Source organism: Carcharodon carcharias, chromosome 2, assembly GCF_017639515.1.
Source record: "Carcharodon carcharias isolate sCarCar2 chromosome 2, sCarCar2.pri, whole genome shotgun sequence".
NCBI classification, from domain to species: domain Eukaryota; kingdom Metazoa; phylum Chordata; class Chondrichthyes; order Lamniformes; family Lamnidae; genus Carcharodon; species Carcharodon carcharias.
In genome coordinates this window covers 152,512,724-152,535,474 of record NC_054468.1, presented here as the reverse complement: position 1 = coordinate 152,535,474, position 22,751 = coordinate 152,512,724, and the positions used below count along the sequence as shown (strand labels likewise).

The 22,751-nt window shown below is 46.1% G+C and overlaps 1 protein-coding gene across 4 annotated transcripts in view; it reads left to right on the top strand.

Annotated features, from left to right (window-relative positions):
* The window catches only part of sod2 (superoxide dismutase 2, mitochondrial), a 37,878-nt gene extending 23,532 nt beyond the window's left edge, over positions 1-14,346 (top strand). For all 4 annotated transcript variants that reach the window (XM_041175195.1, XM_041175204.1, XM_041175213.1 and 1 more), the window contains 2 exons: positions 13,130-13,309; positions 14,066-14,346. In XM_041175195.1, the coding sequence (XP_041031129.1) occupies positions 13,130-13,309; positions 14,066-14,211 (326 nt within the window). In that variant the 3' untranslated portion in view covers positions 14,212-14,346. The remainder of the gene's footprint in view (positions 1-13,129; positions 13,310-14,065) is intronic.
* The last annotated feature ends 8,405 nt before the right edge of the window (positions 14,347-22,751 follow it).

Sequence of the window (22,751 nt, the reverse complement as noted above, 5' to 3'; positions counted from 1 at the left end):
CTTAGTGGTTGGCTGTTGGCTATGTGAGGAAGATCTCCTGGAAACAACTATAGGAAGGGCGAAGATGCAGTTTGAATCAGCCATCTAGTCAAGCCAGAAAAGCCTCGGGATGCAAAAAGCTGTCTTGTTCTGAAATTTTGGATTTCTACAGAAGAGTGGGAGAGTGTTTAAGAGGTCATGTAGTATGCCTTTATTAAAGCTACAGCAGTTTTCCTTGAGTAATGTTACTGGATTTTTATAGTTCGGCATCTGTAAGAGAGTCTTGCCTGGAATGTGTTTACTTGCAGGTCTGACCAAGTAGAGTGTTGTTTGGGGGAATGCTTTGTAAGACTAATTTCAACTGTATAACTGTAATCTCGTGTGCTTAAGTTTTCTTTTCTTCTTGTTAATAAAACTTCTACTTCTAATTTTTTAAATCCCAGAAGTGTTCCTGGATTTCTTGCTGCTTAGATCAGAAATCAAAAGAAAAAGGGTATGGCCTGTGAGCCAAGTTTCCCTCTGGGATTTGGTTTACCCAACAATTAACATCTGCAGTGGCGATAACACTATGTAAATTAATTTGGAATACTTATGTTAAAATCTTATCAAATGTGCAAAGATTATCAATTCACAACTTAATTTTCTTACATGAAGTATGATCTGGAAACAGTGGAAGACTGAGGTATAAAACTGCTGAGATTGTTGTCTTGGTTATCGTTGCATTATATACTTTTGAGGGTTGAAACTTCTTGTGCTGCAAAGCTTATTTTCCTTCTGGTTTGCTTGCACCTCAGGATAATGCAAAAAATTAAGACCAGAAATGACCATGATCTTGTACAGTTGAGCGAAAAGTTAAGTGGACTGAAAGACCCCACCCCCTCTCCCACAGCAACACTATTCAAAGGGTTCATGAACTTTTTCCAGATTAATTGCTGAATCATTTTCTTACTATGTTGGTGCAATTTTAAGTGTTTTTTGGAAATTTCCTACACTTATCTAAAGTTTGAATAGACTGTGGGTGTGTTCTGGCTGGTGCTGAAACAGCAGTTTTGTTGAGTACAGAAACAAGTTGCTTTGAAATATGGGTGGCCTGGTAGGGTTTCTTCTGGGAACTGAGCATGAATAGGAGAATGAAGAGAGGGCAAGCAGAGCAGGGCAAACTGCTAGAAAAGGAAGGAGTGATAGAATAGCTCTCAGCAGTGGCCATATCTGCAGATGGTCTTAAGGGAGCACTATCTTCCCTGTGCAAATCAATGCTCAAGATGTCTTACTTCATGAGAGGTCTTGACTGAAATCTGCTAACTGCTACAGCCACATCTGCAGCTCAAAATAGGGCAAGGACAACATTGCCTGTCACTGTCAAGGTGACTAATGTTTGTGTATGGCCCCTGTGGGACTGCTGTTGGAGATGTAAATAACATCGTGCCCTCAGGGAAGCTAACCCCTGTGCCATCCCTCTTACGCCGCATCCTCAGCTTTACTGGCTCCTGCACACTTATGTCACATGTCCACATACAGATCTCTCTTCTATCCGAGCTCTCTGACACATGCAGTGTCAGTCTCTGACTTGATGCAGCAAATGTAAGATGGTATTCGGTCTTTTTTCAGTCGTCTTCCTTTACGTGAAAGGGAAATGACAAGATTATGGTGCAGGGAGAGGAGTAAGAAAGAAGTGTGTGCTTGTACGTTCTGCAGCTTGTGTCAGTAAAGATTATGGGATGAGGTGTAGTGCTTCCCTTCCCATGATGGTCAACAGTATCTCTTCCATGAAGTGATGAAGCATGCAGGCAGCTAGTCCTCCTCTAGTTCTTTCCCGCTGTCTGCTCTTATTTGCTACTCTTTCTTGTAAGAAAGAGAAAAGCATGTCAGCGAGTATGCTGCAATATGTTGGGTAATGTGGCTGTCATAAATCAATAGCTTTAAGTGTGTACAAGCTTTGAGATGTATAAGTGAGGCTTGCAACAGTGTGAGGGTAAGGTACAAATGTGTGAGGGTAAGGTAAATAAGAGGCAAATAGTGTGAGACAAGGCTGGCAGCTAACATATAAAAAGAAATCCAAAAGTCTTCTGTAGGCAAATAAATAGTAAAAGGGTACTAAGAGGAGGAGGAGAGGCACAGTTAGGGACCAAGAGGAGGTCTATGTTTGGAGATAGTGAGCATGGCTGAGGTATTAAATAAGCACTTTGCATTTATCTTTACCAAGCATCAAAATAATAGTGAAAGAGGAGTTAGCTCAAATATTGAGATAAAAGCAAAAAACTGCGGATGCTGGAAATCCAAAACAAAAACAAAAATACCTGGAAAAACTCAGCAGGTCTGACAGCATCTGCGGAGATGAATACAGTTAACGTTTCGAGTCCGAACGACTCCTCATCAGAACTAAGGAAAAATAGAAAAGAGGTGAAATATAAGCTGGTTAGCTGCTAGGTGGCCCTCTATCCAGCTCTACCTGTTCCACCCTCCCCCTTGAAACCAGCTTATATTTCACCTCTTTTCTATTTTTCCTTAGTTCTGACGAGGAGTCGTTCGGACTTGAAACGTTAACTGTATTCCTCTCCGCAGATGCTGTCAGACCTGCTGATTTTTTCCAGGTATTTTTGTTTTAGCTCAAATATTGAATTGGCTCAAATTTATTCGGAGAAGGTATTAGAAAGGCTGACTGTATTTAAAGTTGATAAGATGCCAGGACCTGATAGGATGCATCCAAGGATGCTGAGGGAAATTATGGAGGCACCAATCATAATCTTCCAATCCGGATTGGAGGTGGTGCCAAAGGATTGGAAAATTGCAAGCATTACTGTCTTGTTCAAAAAAGGGCATAAGGATAAACTTAAATATAAATATATAAATATATATAAATATATACATATATATATATATATACATAAATATAGACCAGTCAATTTAACCTTGTTGGGAAAGCTTTTCGAGTGGATAATCCGTGACAAAAGTTTCAGTCACTTGGACAAACGTGGACAAAATAAGGAAAACAAGCAAGGATTTGTTAAAGACAAATTATGTTTAATTAACTTGATTAAATTTTTTTTGATGAGGTTGATGCGGTTTAAATGGTGTACATGGACCTCTAAAAGGCGCTTGATTCAAGTGCCAGCAAAGTTGAGGCTGCTGGAAGAAAAGGTACCATGACAGCATGTGTACGAATTTGGCTGTGTAACAGGAAGCAGAGAGTAGTGGTGAACATTAGTTTTTTTGACCTGTAGGAAGGCTTATAGTGGTTCCCCATTGGTTGGTACCAGGACCACTGCTTTTTTAAATATCTATTAATGACCTGGGACTGGAGGTACAGGGCACAAATTCAAAATTTGCAGATGGGACAAAATTTGGAAGTATTGAAGTGTGAGGATGATAGTGATAGGCTTGAAGAGGATATAGACTGGTAGGTTGAATGAGTGAAAATGTGGTACTTGAAATTTAATGCAAAGAAGAGTGAAGTGATAAATTTTGGTAAGAAGAGTGAAGAGAAGCAACATAAAATAAAAGGTAAATTCTACAACTCCTCTAGGGTAGATGTGCGTAAATCATTGATGGTGGCAGGGCAGGAGTCAAAAAAGGGGTTTGAAATTCTTGAGCTTTATAAATAGAGGCATAGAGTATTAAAGCTAGGACGTTATGATGAACTTTTATGTAACACTGTTTTGGCCTCAAGTGGAATATTGTGTCCAATTCTGGTAATCACACTTTGGGAAGGAAGTGAAAGCTTTAAAGAGGTTGCAAAAGAGATTTTCAAAAATGATTTCAGAGTTGAATGACTTCAGATATATGGATAGATTGGAGAAGTAGTGGTTATTCATCTGAGAGAAGATTGAAAGGAGGTGTTCAAAATCATGAAGGGTCTAAACAGAGTAAGTAGAAACTTTTTCCATTGGTGGAAGGGTCAAGAACCAGAGGACAGATGTTTAAGGTCATTGGCAAAAGCAGCAATGGCAACATGAGGAAAAACCTTTTATGAAGCAAGTGGTAATAATTTGAAATGTACGACCTGAGAGTGTGGTGGAGGCAAAGCCAATAATGACTTTCAAAAGGGACTTTGATAAGCAGCTGAAGAGAAAATATTTGCATGTGCAAGGGCAAAAAACAGAGGAGTGGGTCTAGCTGAGTTGCTGTTGCAGAGAACATGGGCATAAGGGGCCAAATGGCCTCCTCTTCTGCTGTAACTGAAAGCATATTAATTTTAGGGTCAAGTACTGTTTGATAAAGATTATTGATAGGTGTGTGATGGGTAATGAATTGACTGGTGGAGTTGGTCAAACTTGCCATTTCAAAGTGAACTCGTTTAACTTGATCATTACTGTCAGATCCTTAAACCATCTTGCATTGCATTCATGTTCTTGGAACAACAGTCCTGGCACTGACTTGTAGCATAAAGGGTTAACAGAAGGGATATGCTAATGTATGATGTAGATAATGTTGTTCTCTCTCTCTCTCTCATATATTAAATCTCTCATATTAAAGCGCGAAGGTTATGATGAACTTTTATATAACACTGTTTTGGCCTTATGTCCATGTTCTCTGCAAGAGCAGCTCAGCTAGTCCCATTCCTCTGCCTTTCCCCCATAGACCCGCAAATATTTTCCCTTCAGCTGCTTATCAAAATTCTTTTTGAAAACCACAATCTGCCTCCACCACACTCTCAGGTAGTACATTTCAAATCCTTGTTTCATAAAAAAGTTTTTCCTCATTACCTCTTTTGCAATGACCTTAAACCACTTTCTTCTGGTTCTTGACCCTTCCACCAATCGTTTCTATCTACTCTGTTTAGACCCTTCATGATTTTGAACAACTCTTATCAAATTTCTTCTCAAACTTCTCTCTACTTCTCCAATCTATCCATGTATCTGAAGTCCTTCAACCCTGAAAGCATTTTCAAAAATCTCTCTTGCAATCACTCTGCAGCTTTCACATCCTTAAGTGCGATTACCAGAGCAAGTACCAAAGTATGATCGCAGTCTGTCCAATAACCAGGAGCATCTCAAAACATGGTGGCAGCATTGGACAGATATCAATGTAAAAAAATACATTGGTGCTATCCACGGAACTACAGAGTGAAGAAAAACTTGATAGCAGCTTGTATTTACAACTCAATGGAAGGAAGAGGCAAACTGGATAAAGGTAACAATGACCCTAACTCGGTGAGCTGTCCCTGGTCCTACCCTGCCTGTTTGACTGTCTCAAGGACCCACAGAGAGGCCAGAAGTGGGATTAATGGAAACTCCATTTTCTTTGATATGGAGCAGCATTGGGCCTTCATGCTAAAGAGCAGAAGCATCAAATTCCTTAGTTTATGTTGTAGGTCCAGTAGCAGACGATGTTCTCCTGAGACAGGAAGTGGAGGTAGCCCACCGTGGACTTTGAGACCATCTTCAAAGCACTTGACATCTTTTTTAATCAAAAGCAAAACTTACTTATAGAGTGAGCATATTTTAAGCAAAGGCTCCAACCACGTGGGGAATTGGTTGTATTATTTCTGACCGACCTATATTGCCTGGCTAGTTCTTGCAGATAAGGGGTGCTGAAAGGACAAGCTAATCCGTGATCGCATAGTTGAGGGCATCCAAGATGAAAATCTCTCTGACTTTTTGCAGTCCAAAGATGACCTTATTTTAATTAAAGTGGTCCAGTGTGCGAGACAGGCTAACTTTCGAGAGCCCAACTGGCATCACTTCACTCAGTTGACTGGGTAGGCCCACAGGCAGCAGTCCCACCTTTAAGAAAGCCTGCCAAAATGAGCAAAAGGGCAGGAAACTCCACATTAGCAAACATTTTGAGATGCTTGCATTGTGGTGCGAAGAACCAACGTAGACACCAGGACTGCCCATTAGAGGGCGTGGAATGCGTCCAGTGCGACAAAGCTGGATACTTCAAATGTTTCTGCTAATCCAACAACCTTAATTGAGTTAGAAGACAAAATATTTATAACACACACTCCACCCAAGAAATTGGAAATCAAGACAAATATTAAATTACAGAGTTCCTATGGGAAGTTAATGGTCTTATTCCAGACTATTGGTCAGTTACAGTGCAGTTTAGATGCTTCAATACCACCATTAAAATTGATTCTGGAGCTAGTGTTAAAATACTAGCAAATGACCTTGACTGACTTCAGCCAATACCCTTTCATCCATCAAACATCAAATTACAAGGTCCAGATGGCATGACCTTCCAATTAAAGGCGGGATTATTGCTCCTCTTCATTACAGGGGGCGATAGATCATTGATTCTCTCTATGTTGTCCACAATCAAATGCACATCCTCATTGAGTGGCAATGTTGGCATACTTCTAGGAATTCTAGAAAAAAACGGATGATGTCCTGCATTTGAACAACTCAATGTCATGGAATAATTTTTAACCTTTTACTTTGAACCAGTGGAACTTCAGCCCACAGCAACTGAGGAAGTTTATTCAATCAGCCACAAGTGTCTTTCTTTCAGAGACACCATCCACTAGACCTCAGGTGGAGGTTGAAGTCATGAATCTCTCAGTTCTTCATGAGGTTAGGCCAGAGGTGACAGGCACAGAAGACACTGCAGTAGATGATAACCATCCATATGACGAATTAGTGGACCTGAATTGGCTGAAAGTGATGAGGAAGAAGCCATTGCAACACTGAGTGATCTGTTGGAGGATGAGGTCCTAGCGGTTGTCCATCTTTCCAATCGATAAATACATCATACCAAGTCTCTGATGCCTTTTTTAGAGTCAGCTGTGTTTCTAGTGGCTGAGCAGCATTCAGATCTTTGTTCCACAGAACCCACCAATACATAATCTATCACTCACTGCCCATGAAGATTCTTCTGGAGAGAGTACCTTGCCTGATTCCATGTCAGAGTCCACAGAGGATCACACTGCCAAAGAGCTGGTAGCTTCCAAGGGTGAAAGTCAATCAAGTCCCAGCTGAAAATCATCTTTCCTCGGGAGTTGTATGTCAGCACAGAAACTGCAACAGAATCTTGAGCTTTTCTAAAGCTGCAGAACCCTGTAGAGCAATCTTGTCTCTGAGTTTGTCTACAGGAAATTAGTATTCATTTTATCATTGAATTTCGTCCCATTGCAGGAGATGGTGCTGTCTTGTCTCCATATCTTCAACAATTCTTCCCATTGTCCAGAGTGGAGCAGCCTCACACAGAGAAAAGTGTGGCCCTATGATCACTGCCTACAGAAAGTAGACAGCCCTTCTGAAATACTATCGGGAAATCATCTGCTCTTTTCCTGAAAGGTTTGCTAGAATTTTGTCGCTTTTTTTCTTCATCGTCCAGATTCATTACAATCTCAGATCTTAAAACCCTTTACAGTTTTTGATACAGCTGAGAGAGTCTTCCCTGGAGTTGAAAATCATTCTTCTTCTTAAGATCTTTTCCTTGTGCTTTGAGAGTGCATAAAGTTCCTCAGAGCCCTAATTTCTTCTCTTCCAGCCCCAGAGAGTCCAAAGAGAGCCCTTCAGCCTCAAGCCAGTCTTCCATTAAAAAGCCCTCATTGTTCTTATTGTTCTTGCAGTTCACTAGTTCTGAAACCCACACTCTGCTTATCAGCATGTAACCTTACTTTCCCATTCTGCTGATGATGCTCTCCAAGATAGATTGAAACCCGCATGTCTCCAAGACATCTTCCCTCAGCCAAAAATACTGTGGGAGACTGAATCCCTCACAACTGTGACTTGGGGAGGGGGAGGAGTTGGAGTTGGGTAGGAGCTGTAGTTGTGAAAATGGAGTTACAGAAATGAAATGTAAACAGTTAAAGACACAGTTTTATTTTGTTTAAAAAGTAGATAACATACTTGGGGGGGGGGGGGAGAACGGGTGATACGCTATAAAGGGTTAACAGACACGATATGTTAATGTATGACATAGATGATAACGTCTCACTGGTATCAGTCAGTCACGTGTGAGGGATTGGAACACTTTTGTCAGGAGTAACATGCCTACTCTGTAACCTGTTTTTTTTGTTCATGGATGTGAGCATCTCTGGCTAGGCCAGCATTTATTGCCCGTCTCTAATTGCCCTTGAGAAGGTGATGGTGAGCTGCTTTCTTGAACTGCTGCAGTCCATGTGGTGTAGGTACACCCATAGTGTTGTTAGGGAGGAACTTCCAGGATTTTGACCTGGCAATATAGTTCCAAGTCAGGATGGTGCGTGGTTTGGAGGGGAACTTCCAGGTGGTGGTGTTCCCATGTATCTGCTAAACCGCTGAAGTCCATGTTTAGTTGTAGTATTAATAAACAAGTGTTAAGGAAGTACCAGAGTATGACTACAGCCTATCCAGTAACCAAACACCACACCTAGAGTCAACAGATAGGAAGGACCATCTAAAAACACTGACCTCCACCTCTAATTCCCATAGTTTTGTTATGATGTGTCTGGAGCGCCCTCTGCCACCCTAAATACATAATGTGATTTATTAGGAAATTGGTGGGTTAAAAGGTGAAACCTGGGATCTAGTTTCATTTTTGAGTGGAGACAGCAGGTCTGAAGCTCTATTTATATACCTGCATTTCTAATGAGTTTTATGACCCTTGGATGGGTGGGTGTAAAACAAATACGAGTAGAAAAAAAAATGTGCTGTTGCCTAGCAACAGGGGCCCAGAGAGAGATGCCCCACTCTGTCTCGCACAGGGACGGAGGGGCACAGATGGAAGAGCGTGGACGGACGGGGACGGACGGGCACGCACGGACGGGGACGGACACAGGGCCGGAGACGGATGGCCGTCCGGACGGAGGGGGACGGCCGGAGACGGAATGAGACAGACGGCCGGAGGCGGAATGGGACGGACGGCCGGAGGCGGAATGGGACGGACGGCCGGAGGCGGAATGGGACGGACGGCCGGAGGCGGAATGGGACGGACGGCCGGAGGCGGAATGGGACGGACGGCCGGAGGCGGAATGGGACGGACGGCCGGAGGCGGAATGGGACGGACGGCCGGAGGCGGAATGGGACGGACGGCCGGAGGCGGAATGGGACGGACGGCCGGAGGCGGAATGGGACGGACGGCCGGACGGCCGGAATGGGACGGACGGCCGGACGGCCGGAATGGGACGGACGGCCGGACGGCCGGAATGGGACGGACGGCCGGACGGCCGGAATGGGACGGACGGCCGGACGGCCGGAATGGGACGGACGGCCGGACGGCCGGAATGGGACGGACGGCCGGACGGCCGGAATGGGACGGACGGCCGGACGGCCGGAATGGGACGGACGGCCGGACGGCCGGAATGGGACGGACGGCCGGACGGCCGGAATGGGACGGACGGCCGGACGGCCGGAATGGGACGGACGGCCGGACGGCCGGAATGGGACGGACGGCCGGACGGCCGGAATGGGACGGACGGCCGGACGGCCGGAATGGGACGGACGGCCGGACGGCCGGAATGGGACGGACGGCCGGACGGCCGGAATGGGACGGACGGCCGGACGGCCGGAATGGGACGGACGGCCGGACGGCCGGAATGGGACGGACGGCCGGACGGCCGGAATGGGACGGACGGCCGGACGGCCGGAATGGGACGGACGGCCGGACGGCCGGAATGGGACGGACGGCCGGACGGCCGGAATGGGCCGGACGGCCGGACGGCCGGAATGGGCCGGACGGCCGGAATGGGCCGGACGGCCGGACGGCCGGAATGGGCCGGACGGCCGGACGGCCGGAATGGGCCGGACGGCCGGAATGGGCCGGACGGCCGGAATGGGCCGGACGGCCGGAATGGGCCGGACGGCCGGAATGGGCCGGACGGCCGGAATGGGCCGGACGGCCGGAATGGGCCGGACGGCCGGAATGGGCCGGACGGCCGGAATGGGCCGGACGGCCGGAATGGGCCGGACGGCCGGAATGGGACGGACGGCCGGACGGCCGGACGGCCGGAATGGGCCGGACGGCCGGACGGCCGGAATGGGCCGGACGGCCGGACGGCCGGAATGGGCCGGACGGCCGGACGGCCGGAATGGGCCGGACGGCCGGACGGCCGGAATGGGCCGGACGGCCGGACGGCCGGAATGGGACGGACGGCCGGACGGCCGGAATGGGACGGACGGCCGGAATGGGACGGACGGCCGGAATGGGACGGACGGCCGGAATGGGACGGACGGCCGGAATGGGACGGACGGCCGGAATGGGACGGACGGCCGGAATGGGACGGACGGCCGGAATGGGACGGACGGCCGGAATGGGACGGACGGCCGGCCGGAATGGGACGGACGGCCGGCCGGAATGGGACGGACGGCCGGAATGGGACGGCCGGCCGGAATGGGACGGACGGCCGGAATGGGACGGACGGCCGGAATGGGACGGACGGCCGGACGGCCGGAATGGGACGGACGGCCGGACGGCCGGAATGGGACGGACGGCCGGATGGCCGGAATGGGACGGACGGCCGGACGGCCGGAATGGGACGGACGGACGGACGGCCGGAATGGGACGCACGGCCGGACGGCCGGAATGGGACGCACGGCCGGACGGCCGGAATGGGACGCACGGCCGGACGGCCGGAATGGGACGCACGGCCGGACGGACACGGACGGACGGAGACGCAGGCTGTCCGACGCAGACACGCAGGCAGGCTGTCCGACGCAGACACGCAGGCAGGCAGGCAGGCTGTCCGACGCAGACACGCAGGCAGGCAGGCTGTCCGACGCAGACACGCAGGCAGGCAGGCAGGCTGTCCGACGCAGACACGCAGGCAGGCAGGCAGGCTGTCCGACGCAGACACGCAGGCAGGCAGGCAGGCTGTCCGACGCAGACACGCAGGCAGGCAGGCAGGCAGGCTGTCCGACGCAGACACGCAGGCAGGCAGGCAGGCTGTCCGACGCAGACACGCAGGCAGGCAGGCAGGCTGTCCGACGCAGACACGCAGGCAGGCAGGCAGGCTGTCCGACGCAGACACGCAGGCAGGCAGGCAGGCTGTCCGACGCAGACACGCAGGCAGGCAGGCAGGCTGTCCGACGCAGACACGCAGGCAGGCAGGCAGGCTGTCCGACGCAGACACGCAGGCAGGCAGGCAGGCTGTCCGACGCAGACACGCAGGCAGGCAGGCAGGCTGTCCGACGCAGACACGCAGGCAGGCAGGCAGGCTGTCCGACGCAGACACGCAGGCAGGCAGGCAGGCTGTCCGACGCAGACACGCAGGCAGGCAGGCAGGCAGTCCGACGCAGACAGGCAGGCAGGCAGGCAGTCCGACGCAGACAGGCAGGCAGGCAGTCCGACGCAGGCAGGCAGTCCGACGCAGACAGGCAGGCAGGCAGTCCGACGCAGACAGGCAGGCAGGCAGTCCGACGCAGACAGGCAGGCAGGCAGTCCGACGCAGACAGGCTGTCCGACGCAGACAGGCTGTCCGACGCAGACAGGCTGTCCGACGCAGACAGGCAGGCAGGCAGTCCGACGCAGACAGGCTGTCCGACGCAGGCAGGCTGTCCGACGCAGGCAGGCAGGCAGGCAGTCCGACGCAGACAGGCTGTCCGACGCAGGCAGGCTGTCCGACGCAGGCAGGCTGTCCGACGCAGGCAGGCAGGCAGTCCGACGCAGACAGGCTGTCCGACGCAGACAGGCAGGCAGGCAGTCCGACGCAGACAGGCTGTCCGACGCAGACAGGCAGGCAGGCAGTCCGACGCAGACAGGCAGGCAGGCAGTCCGACGCAGACACACAGACAGGCAGGCCGTCCGTCCGACGCAGGCAGGCGGGCAGGCAGGCCGTCCGACGCATGCACACGCACACGCACACAGGCAGTCCGACACAGGCACGCGTGTGCGCGCACGCACACACACACACACACACACACACACACACACACACACACACACACACACACACACACACACACACACACACTCTCACAGTATTGGGTGCCCAGCTGATCTGCAGCGGCATTGGCTGAATGCATTTCAATGAAAAGGCAGCAACAATTTAGCCTGCACTGAACCGGTGTAGGTTAATTGCATAATGATATCCTCTCACCTGTTTCCATGGTTTAGCCAATTTCTTCAGAATTGAAGATGTGAATCTAATTGCACAGTTGCTGTCTGAGATTATGTGAGGTATATAAATTTTGCAGACACTGCAGTCATGATATGGTAGCAAGAACTTCCTATCTCTGTCCACCTTCTCAGTGTTGGTGTTGCTGGGGTTAAACTCAGCTGTGCTTCAGCCTGAGGAACAGGTTCACTGGTATAGGTTTGTGCAGTAGATATCTGAGTGCCCACAGATTGTTGAGGCGCATTGAAACAAATAAGATTCTGAGGGGACTTGACAGGATAAATGCTGAGAGGATGTTTCCTCTCGTCGGGAAATTGCGGACTGCAGGCAGGGGGAAATGTTTAAAGATAAGGGGTCTCCCATTTAAGAAGGAGATGAGGAGGAATTTCTTCTCTATAAAGCTTTTAATCATTGGAATTCTCTTTTTTTCATTCACTCATGGGATGTGGACGTTGCTGGCTAGGCCAGCACTTATTGCCCCATCCTTAATTACCCTTGAGAAGGTGGTGGTGACTGCCTTCTTCAACCCCTGCAGTCTTCCACAGTGAAGGTTGGGTCATTGAACTTATTCAAGGTTGGGTTAGACATTTGTCTGACTGACAAGGAAGTCAGGGGTTATAGTGGGGTCGCAGGCAGGAAAATGCTGTTAAGGCTACAATCTGATCAGCCATGCTCCTATTGAATGAGCAGGCACGATGGGCTGATTTGCCTACCCATGCTCCTATTTCTTGTGATCTTATTTAGATAGGTTGTGGTGGCAGCAGCAGATTGTGAGAGTTATTGAGACATGAGCTGCTGTACTTAGTTGAATTGGAATTTAGCTGGCTTGAGCAGAAGATATGGAGAAAAACTGCTGAGTGGATTTGCAATGATGAGCAAATAAGTTTATGATGACCAATGAGTTATTTATTTAATTGGGTTCCATTTCATACAAAGGTAGCTCCAGTAACCTGTTTTTTTTTGCTGATGCTGATAATGACTCTTGCTGTGAGACAGTTGGACAAAATGTACCTATTAAACCTATTCTTGTAATGCCTAAAACATTATAAATGTTCATGTTCTTTAATTGGCAGGATATGGTCTTAAATGTTTTTAGTGAGAGAGCATTTTAATATTGGTTGAGTTGATGGATACTTCCTAACTATATTGTGTGTTTTATTTTGCAATATTTAGGAGAGTTAATGGAAACCATCAAGCAGGACTTTGGTTCCTTTGAGAAGTTTAAGGAAAAGATTACTTCAATCTCAGTCGGTGTTCAAGGCTCAGGATGGGGATGGCTGGGTTACAGCAAGAATTCAGGAAGGCTACAGCTTGTGGCTGCTTCCAATCAGGATCCATTGCAAGGAACAACTGGTAAGCCATGCCTACTTTTTTTATTTTCATTTTACTCTTATCGTGGATTAGTGCACATGGTTTAAGTAGTAACAATCTGTTGCATGTAGCATATGCTTTGATTTTACTTTGCTGGTTGTGGTCTTCAAATTTAGAGACCAGTCTCTAAATTAGGTCAACTCATCTTTTCTTGGTTTAGGTGAATCTTTACAAATCTGAACCCCCCCAACTCATTTTTTTAAAATATTAAGATGGATAGAGATCAGCTTTAAAGCTTTCAGATTGGAAGATGAGAAATTCAATATTAGTTTTGTTATTTTGTATGAAGAAACTTGTAATTAGATCAGATTACTAAAAAACATTAATATTTGGTCTTTCTGAAATGGTAGCATATTTCAACTTGTTCCCATTCATTTTATATTGCATTGATGGCGAGCAATGATATTTTTGCCCTCCTGGTTTGAGGTTACTGACAGTTAATAACCTTTGTTATCAATGACATTTATAATTTATTCTAATTTTATTTTCCTTCCAATGTTTCCATATTTCTGATGGTAGAAGATAAAAGGCAATAATATGCAGTACTGATGAAAAAGAAAACTATAGCATAGAAGGATCCAATGTACCTTTTCAATTGGAGTTATCTATTCAAATCCTTCTATCTCATATTTTTTTACATATACTTAGTGATGTTTGTGTTTCTCTATATATGGCTTACATCTAAAATTATCAAAAGTCTATATTCCTTGACTAAAGTCAACTTGTCACATGTTTCAGGTCTAATTCCCCTACTTGGAATTGATGTGTGGGAGCATGCCTACTACCTGCAGTATAAGAATGTGCGGGGTGACTATCTAAAAGCTATCTGGAATATTATCAACTGGGAGAATGTAGCAGAGAGACTCAAAGCTGCCAGGAAATGAGTAGTATTCATGCTGGACTTCAAGGAAACCAACAGAACCCTGCCATTGCTGTTTTAAAATGTTTTTCAATAACATTTGTGAAACAGTTTCTAGCTTTCAGGACCATGTTTAAAACATTAAATCTTTGGAAACATCCAGCAAGTATGATTTGTATTTATTTTGAATCTATCTAGACACTTGGCAAGTATTTTCATTCTGAAATGTTTACGGATCTGAAGAACTTGTGTTGCACAATGTAAATTTAGCTTTATTCTTCTGTAGTATTGAAACCAGTTCCCTCAATAGCAAGGTCCGTTGTACAAAAATGAATTTATGTAATAAGGCATTTTGAAAGTATCTTTGTTTGCAAGTATCTCCAGATAGCTATAGTGCAAATTAGAATTAAACGGTTAATCCCTGTAGCTGAATTTTATATATATTTTTAAAAAGGTTGAAGTGAGGATTGGTACCATTAGTTCTTTAAAATGCTGCCTTTTTACTGCTGCAACAAAGGTTTGAATCAAGCAAAAAGTAAGAATAAGATATTTATTCTCTCATTGCTTAGAGTTCTGAGGAAAGAGGAAAAATACTAACTTTAAAGAACTATTGGGGCCATGGAATAGAAACAAGGAAAAAGTGATGTGGAAAATAATTGATCCCAATAAATTAGAGTTAAGAGGTGGGGAGGAATATCAAAATTTATAAGAACACAAGAAATAGGAGCAGGAGTAGACCATATGGCCTGCTGAGCCTGCTCCACCATTCAACATGATCATTGTTGATATTAGGCTTCAACTCCGCTTTTCACCTGCTCCCATATCCCCTGATTCCCTGAGAGAGTAAACATCTGTCAGTCCCACTCTTAAATGTATTCAACAATTGGGCTTTCACAGCATGTTGGGAGAGAAAATTCCAAAGATTCACAACCCTTCGAGTTAAATAATTTTTCCCTCATCTCAGTTCTAAATGATCCTTTTCCTTGGATTGTGTCCCTGTGTTTTAGATTCCTGACCAGCGAAAACAATCTCTGTGTTATCCTTTCAAGCTTCTTAATCTTTTATGTTTCAAAGAGATTGCATCCTCTCCTGCATTCCGAGAATATAGGCCCAATTTACTTAGCCCCTCATCACAGGGACCAATTTAGAGAACCTTTGCTGTACTGCCTGTAAAGCAAGTATATCCTTTCTTAAATATTGAGTACTCCCAGATGATCTCAACAAAACCCTGTACAATTGTAGCAAGACCTCTTTACCCCTGTACTCTAATCCCCATGCAACACGGCCAGTATACCATTTGCCGTCTTAATTGCTTGTTGTGCCTACATGCTAACTTTCTACATTCCTTGTAAGAGCACATCCAAGTCACCCAAGTTAATCCTTTTATCACCCTTTATTACCATGTTGAAAGGTAATACTCATTTTCGAACAGTTTTAGTGAATGCTTCATTAATATTTAGTACCATTTGACTTCGGGATCTTGTTTTGGAAATGCTGATTTTATTCAAAAGTACTAAGCTAGTACTTGAAGCATGAGTGCTTGCTCTAGCTGGGTGCAAAACAAGTGGGCTAACGTTCAAGTTTTCAGCGCTGCAGTAAACAAGTGTAGCCATTTTCTCTTCAGCATACCATTTTAACTACAATGATTGTTTGGTTTGCCACCAGTTTGGAAAGTAGTTTTAATTCTGTAATACTATTTGGTGTGAATGGTTTTTGTACTGCAGAAACCACTTTCTTTTGAGACGTAGCAATGCAGTGTATACTGATGTTAAATGGACTGCTGTGTTATAGTCCAGGTTTTATCCAACACTTTCCTTAGGAAGTCATCACAGTTTTTTGTAATAGATTGCAAACTAATATCTTTAGCCTTCAACACTGTATAGGGACAGAAATCCACCTCAAGCAAGTTCTGCCATTCAATTCCTGAATGGTCTACCCGCATTGGTTCCTTAACCATTAATGTGCTTGTTTGACCTAGTTTTTCTGAAGGGACTTCTAGATTTCCATGACCCTTTTTTATGAAGAAATACATTCTGACAACACTGCAGATGGCCTCTCACTAATTACCTTTGATCATCCGAATATAGTAGATTAGCAGGGAAGTAATTGAAGGGAATACAAGCAAGCCTATAGAACCTGTCCTTACAATGTTAACCCTTTTATACTCCATATCATTTTGATGAATCTGCACTGCAGTGTTAACCCTTGTATACTCCATATCATTTTGATGAATCTGCACTGCATCCCAAGGCTAATGCATGCTTCCCACAGTAAAAGGGGCAAAGCAATCAATGGGTGATATACAGAAAATCAGTGAGAGTTATTCAGAAAATAATTTAATGTGATATTGAACCGCTTTGTAACCCGGCAAGAAGTTTTACTTGGAAAAAATAGCATAGATGGCTAAAGAAGTAAGAGACAACATAAAGTAAAATAAAAAGCATGCAAAAATGCAAAACAAAATAGAGCCTGGCAAATGGGAGATACACAACAAGTAGCAACAGGTAACAAAGCAAGATAGAGCTGCAAAAAGGGAGTATGAAAAGAAACTGCAAGGCATATCAAAATCAACACCCATTTTTACAATTACATGAGGAAAGAGGGTGGTAAGAAGCAATGTGTGCCTCTTGAAAACTGATATTAAAGAAAGTAATGGAATGGTGGAATGCTGAATAATTACTTTGTGCTAGTATTTACAGCTGAGGAAGAGATCAGCCTCCCAGGATCCCAAGGAAACTATATTGGGACAGGGACACGACAAAATTAACATAACCACAATAACAGTAATAGAGAAATTCATGGCCCTGAAGAGTGATTGTTTCCTGGGACCAGCAGTTTCCATCACAGAGTTTAAACAAAGGTGAAAATATTGCAGCTGCCCTAAGTATATACTTCAAAATTCTCTCAATTTGGGGACTGTTCCTTTTAAATTGGAAAATTATACATGTCTCTCTGTTATTTAAGAAATGCGAAAAAAGGAGTTAAGTAGAGGGTGACTGAACACCTTGAAAATTTTCAGTTGGTCAGAGGGCTAACCAAATTGGATATGTAATGGGTAGGTCAGTCTGTCCGAATTTGATTTGATATTTTGAAGAGGTGGCCAGATTAGTGAACAGGAGAATGGATTTCCAGAAGGTATTTGATATAGTTTCTCATAACAGACTGTTAACTAAAGTTGAAACTCATGGGATTGAAGGCAAATTATCGACCTGCTTAGGAATTTGGCTAAGTGGCAGAAGACAAGAGTGTAAGGATAATGGGCAGGCACTCTAAATGGCAGAATGTGACTTGTGTTGTCATGAACTATTGGTGTGAGTAGTGATGCTGGGCATCAACTATTCACTGTATTAACAACTTGGATGATGGGATAGAAAGCCAATGACCTGCCAATGACACAAAGATAGGCATAAAATTATAAAGAGGGATTGATCAATTAAGTGGGCAAATGGATCTCAATGTAGGCAAGCCTGTATACCGGAAACCCATCACTGATATATCAGGCCACAAAACTCCATCCCCTCTATCATGTCATTGTGCCAAGTTAATGATGAACCACACACATGAACAACACACAAACTGATCCAAGTACTCCACATGCTCCAGTGCAAGGACAGCTGACACAGGAAGCAGCCAAGAGAGTCAGGACATGCCAGCACAACACATCATTGACTGCGACCTTGACATTATGGTGCAGGCAATCAGCAACAGCAGGGATGGGCTGCCAAATATCCCCAATCACCAAGAATGTGTGGATAGAGATTGTGCAGGTGATCAACACTCCAGGGAACATCAATGTGGATAGGCGCAGTGCTGCAAGGGGTTCAGTGACCTACGTTGTGGAAAGGTGAGTGAGACTTCCACCGACTCTGCATCCTCTCTTGGATTGCAACATGCAAAGCAACTGGTTGACTCAGGCCATGTGATGTTCCTCAGCCTGAAAGGAGTATGTGCCGACACAGCACCCAGTGCTAAAGACATGAAGGTTGCCAAAGAGGAGACGCTTTCAAACAATGTGGAGGAGATGGACCCCTTCACCATGCAGCCCAAAACTGCCTCATCTTCTCCCTATTTTACTTTCAGGAAAAATGTATGCATGATGCCCTTGAAAGGGAGGGGACTGGTGGTGAGACCCCAATGTTGAAGCCTGTGGAGAAGAGGGCCATGGAAATTGCTAGGAATGCACCCAGAGAACATGTAGATGATGGCAAATCCTCCATTCTAGGTGCACAGGGCAGTGGAGGAGGCATTCTTGGGAATGGCGTGCTGCTGGTTGACATGTTGGTAGATCTTGAGGAATGGTCATGCAGCGGGAAGGGGTTGATGATGAAAGGGTGGCGCTGACTGTGAGGAGAGTCTAGCATGCCAAGCACTGGGTGCATTGTGCAGAAACATCGATGCGGGTCTTCATTCCTTTCATAACCCCTTTTTTCTCCCACAGGTCCCAGCAATGTGGTCCCATACCCATATATCAAGCTGCACCTTGGATACCAGGAAGATGAATGTAGCAGGAAAACTTGTCCAAGGTATCAGCATTGTACCAGACTAGCTTACCAGGTATCAGAATGAATAAGTGCATCTCGGTGGGTTAACGTGCGGTTTTGGAGTCAGACACACTGGGTGAGAAGCACAGCACCAGTGAGCAGGAGGTGGTGTCTGAGGCAAAGGCACCTGTGTACAGTCCTCAGAAGGGGCAGACAGTTGCAATGCACAATTTGCTGAGGTGATTAGATAATTTCAACTTTCCCAACATTAATTGGGATAGATATAGTGTTAAGGGCTTGGATTTCTTGAAATGTGTACAAGAGAACTTTTTAGGTCAATATGTAGAGGGTCCAACAAGGCATGGCACAGTGCTGGACCTAATTCTGAGGAATGAAGCTGGACAGGTGGCTGAGGTGGTGGTGGGGGAGCATTTTAGTGATAGTGACCACAACATGGTACAGTTTAAGCTTGTTATGGACAAAGAAATAGACAAGTTGCAAAAAATTGTTTTGGATTGGGGGAGAGTGGATTTGAGTAAAATAAGGCAGGACCTGGTCAAGGTAGACTGGGAACAGCCACTTGTGGGCAAATCTACAGAAAAGCAATGGGGGGCATTCAAAAAGGAAATGGGGAGGGTACAGGCTCAATATGTTCCCTCTAGGTTGATAAGAAGGAGTAACAAGCCCAGAGAACCATGGATGACCAGAGATATTCAGGATACGATGAGAAGGAAAAGAGAGGCTTTTAGCAGGTGCAAGGGCAAAGAATCAGCGGAGGCATTAGGGGAGTACAGAAAGTGCAGGGTGGAGCTTAAAGCAGTTAGGAGAGCAAAGAGAGGATATGAGAAAGCTCTGGCTGGTAAAAGCAGGGAAAATCCCAAGATATTCTCAGCATATCAATGGGTAGAGAACCAGGGAAAGGGTAAGGCCCATTAGGGACCAAGTAGGGCAATCTATGGGTGGAGCCAGAGGACATCGGTAGAGTGTTGAACGAATACTTCACATCCGTCTTCACCCAAGAGGATGAGGATGAAGGTATGGAACTCGGGGAAAGAGACTGAGGTTCTTGAGCAAATTGATAAAGGGATTGAAAAGGTATTGGAGGTGTTGGCAGACTTAAAAGTGGACAAATCTGCAGGTCCGGATGATTTGTGGGAGGGAAAATATTGGAGAAAATTCTGAAGGAGAGAATCTATCTCCACTTGGAGATGCAAAGTTTGATCAGGGATAGTCAGCATAGCTTTGTCAGAGGGAGGTCATGCCTAACAAACTTGATTGAATTTTTTGAGGAGGTGACCAGGTGTGTAGATGAGGCTATTGCAGTTGATGTAGTTTATTTGGATTTCAGCAAAACCTTTGACAAGGTCCCACATGGGAGACTTATAAAGAAGGCAAATGCACATGCGATACAGGTAATTTGATAAGGTGGATTCAAAAATGGCTTAGTTGTAGGCGACAGAGGGTGATGACAGAAGGCTACTTTAATGACTGGAAGCCAGTGTCCAGTGGCGTACCACAGGGATCTGTGCTGGGAACTCCTATTATTTGTCATTTATATAAACGACATAGATGACTGTGGGGGCTAAGTTTAGTAAGTTTGCGGATGCTTCAAAGATTGGTGGGGTGGTTAACAGTGAGGTCGAGTATCTTGGGCTACACGAAGATATAGACAGGTGGGCAGATAAGTGGCAGGTGGAATTTAACCCTGAAAAGTGAGGTGATACACTTTGGAAGGAGTAATTTGACAAGGAAATATTCAATGAACGGCATGACACTAGGAAGTTCTGAGGAACAAAGGCAAATTGGCGTGTGTGTGCATAGGTCTCTGAAGGCGGGGGGGCATGTTAGTGGGATGGTGAAAAAGGCATTTGGGCCACTTGCCTTTATCAATCGAGGTATAGATTACAAAAGTAGGGACGTCATATTGAAGTTGTATAGAACCTTGGTGAGGCCACAGCTGGAGTACTATGTGCAGTTCTGGTCACCACATTATAGGAAGGATGTGATTGCACTGGAGGGGGTGCAGAGGAGATTCACCAGGATGTTGCCTGGGTTGAAACATTTAAGATTGAAGAGAGGTTGGATAGACTTGGGTTGTTTTCATTGGAGCAGAGAAGACTGAGAGGCAACCTGGTCGAGGTGTACAAGATTATGAGGGGCATGGACAGGGTGGATAGGGAGCAGCTGTTCCCCTTAGTTGAAGGGTCAGTCACGAGGGGACACAAGATCAAGGTGAGGGGCAGGAGGTTTAGGGGGGATATGAGGAAAAACTATTTTTACCCAGAGGATGGTGATGGTCTGGAATGCACTTCCTGGGAGGGTGGTGTAGGCAGGTTGCTTCACATCCTTTAAAAAGTACCTGGATGAGCACTTGGCACATCATAACATTCAAGGCTATGAGCCAAATGCTGGTAGATGGGATTAGGTAGGTAGGTCAGGTGTTTCTCATGTGTCAGTGCAGACTTGATGGGCCAAAGGGCCTCTTCTGCGCTGTATTATTCTGTGATTCTGTGATGCTTTGCGGGGCACTGAGTTAGTGTCTCAGGAATCACAGGACCAAAAATAGCTGAAGAGGAGAGCGAGACTTCGGGACCATGAACAGTGAGAGAGGAGAGCAAGGTCTCAGGGCCAGAAACAGCAAGAGAGGAGAGATAGAGACTTGGGGGGTTATAAACAGTGAAAGAGGTGAAAGAGACTTGGGGCTATAAACAGCGAGAGAGGAGACTGAGACTTCGGGGCAAAAAAGAGTTAGGAGAGTGAGAATTCATTGAAATTAAACAGAGAGGAGAGCGAGACTTTGGGGCTATGAAACATGGCTGGGTTCAAGGTTCTGGCAAGTCATATAGCTAGGACAGTAGAGAGAGCTCTTAACTAAATAGTTGGGGGGGGGGAGTGATGGGATGAGGGATCACATGAGGGACAATGTGGTAAATTAGAGGGAAAAGGGAAATTTTTTAAAAATTAAAGGCAAAGAACAAGGCAAGAGAGCAAGTTAATGGTAATTAGGGTAATAAAAATAAAAATTGGCTGCAAGACAACCAATGCTTGGACCTGGATATTCAAGTGTACTTGACATTTCAGAAGGACTGGAGGCTAGGAAAAGGTGGTGGCGAGTGGTTCTCCGAATCACGTGGCGGAGTGGGCAATGATTTGTTCACCATGCCATTACATAATGGTCCAGGCATCACCCGAACACACATTATTCTCATCAGCCCACCAGTGTGCAGGAGACTTCATGAAATGGCTCCACTGAAGAAAAAAGTTGGCTCCCAGGTTGAGGAATGACTCTCTTGAGGCCCTCATCTGTGGAATTGACCAGCACCTCTACCCAAAGCCTCACTGGTCTCTGCGGCAGTTGCAACGGAGGTCAGCTCATCATGAGAAACACCATCCAGCACAGGAAGAGGATGAATTATCTCATCCACTCCGCCAGGGTAAGTCAACCTTCAGCTCACTCTAATCTCAGACTCTCATCATGCACTCAATGAGTTACATGCTCAGGAATCTCACAAAATATTAGGGAGACATCAGCACTGATAGCCTCGCAGACACTTGACATTAATAGCATTTCATCTATCATGCTGCACAAACTCCATCCTCAGCCCTTACTGGGGAGGGCTCAGCACACACAACAGGCATGCATGCTTCCCAATCTCTCCTCCATCTCATCTCATCACATTTCCATCACATTCCATTCCGTTTATCTTCATGCAGGCTAAGGTCGCCCATAACAAGGTGAGATCCCAGACTCGAGGGGGTGCGGCCGACATCCAGGAACTCTCCAAATTTGAGGAGGATGCCAGCAAGTTGGCTGGCAAGAACAAAGATCAATCCTGTGGTGAAGATGAGCTAGGCCTCTCCCAGCAAGCCAGTACGGATGAGGCCTCCGTGAGTTGATCACATCCTAATAATCAGTCAGTGACATGCAATGTGTATTCTGCCTGCTTCTGAACTATATCTATCTTTTCTCTCTCTCTTACAGGCACCAGCAGGTCCAGAGAGAGCTCCAGACTAACCATTAGCCCCAACCCCCAGGCCACCTCAGAGGAGGATACTGCGTATCAGATGAAAAACCATCACAGCG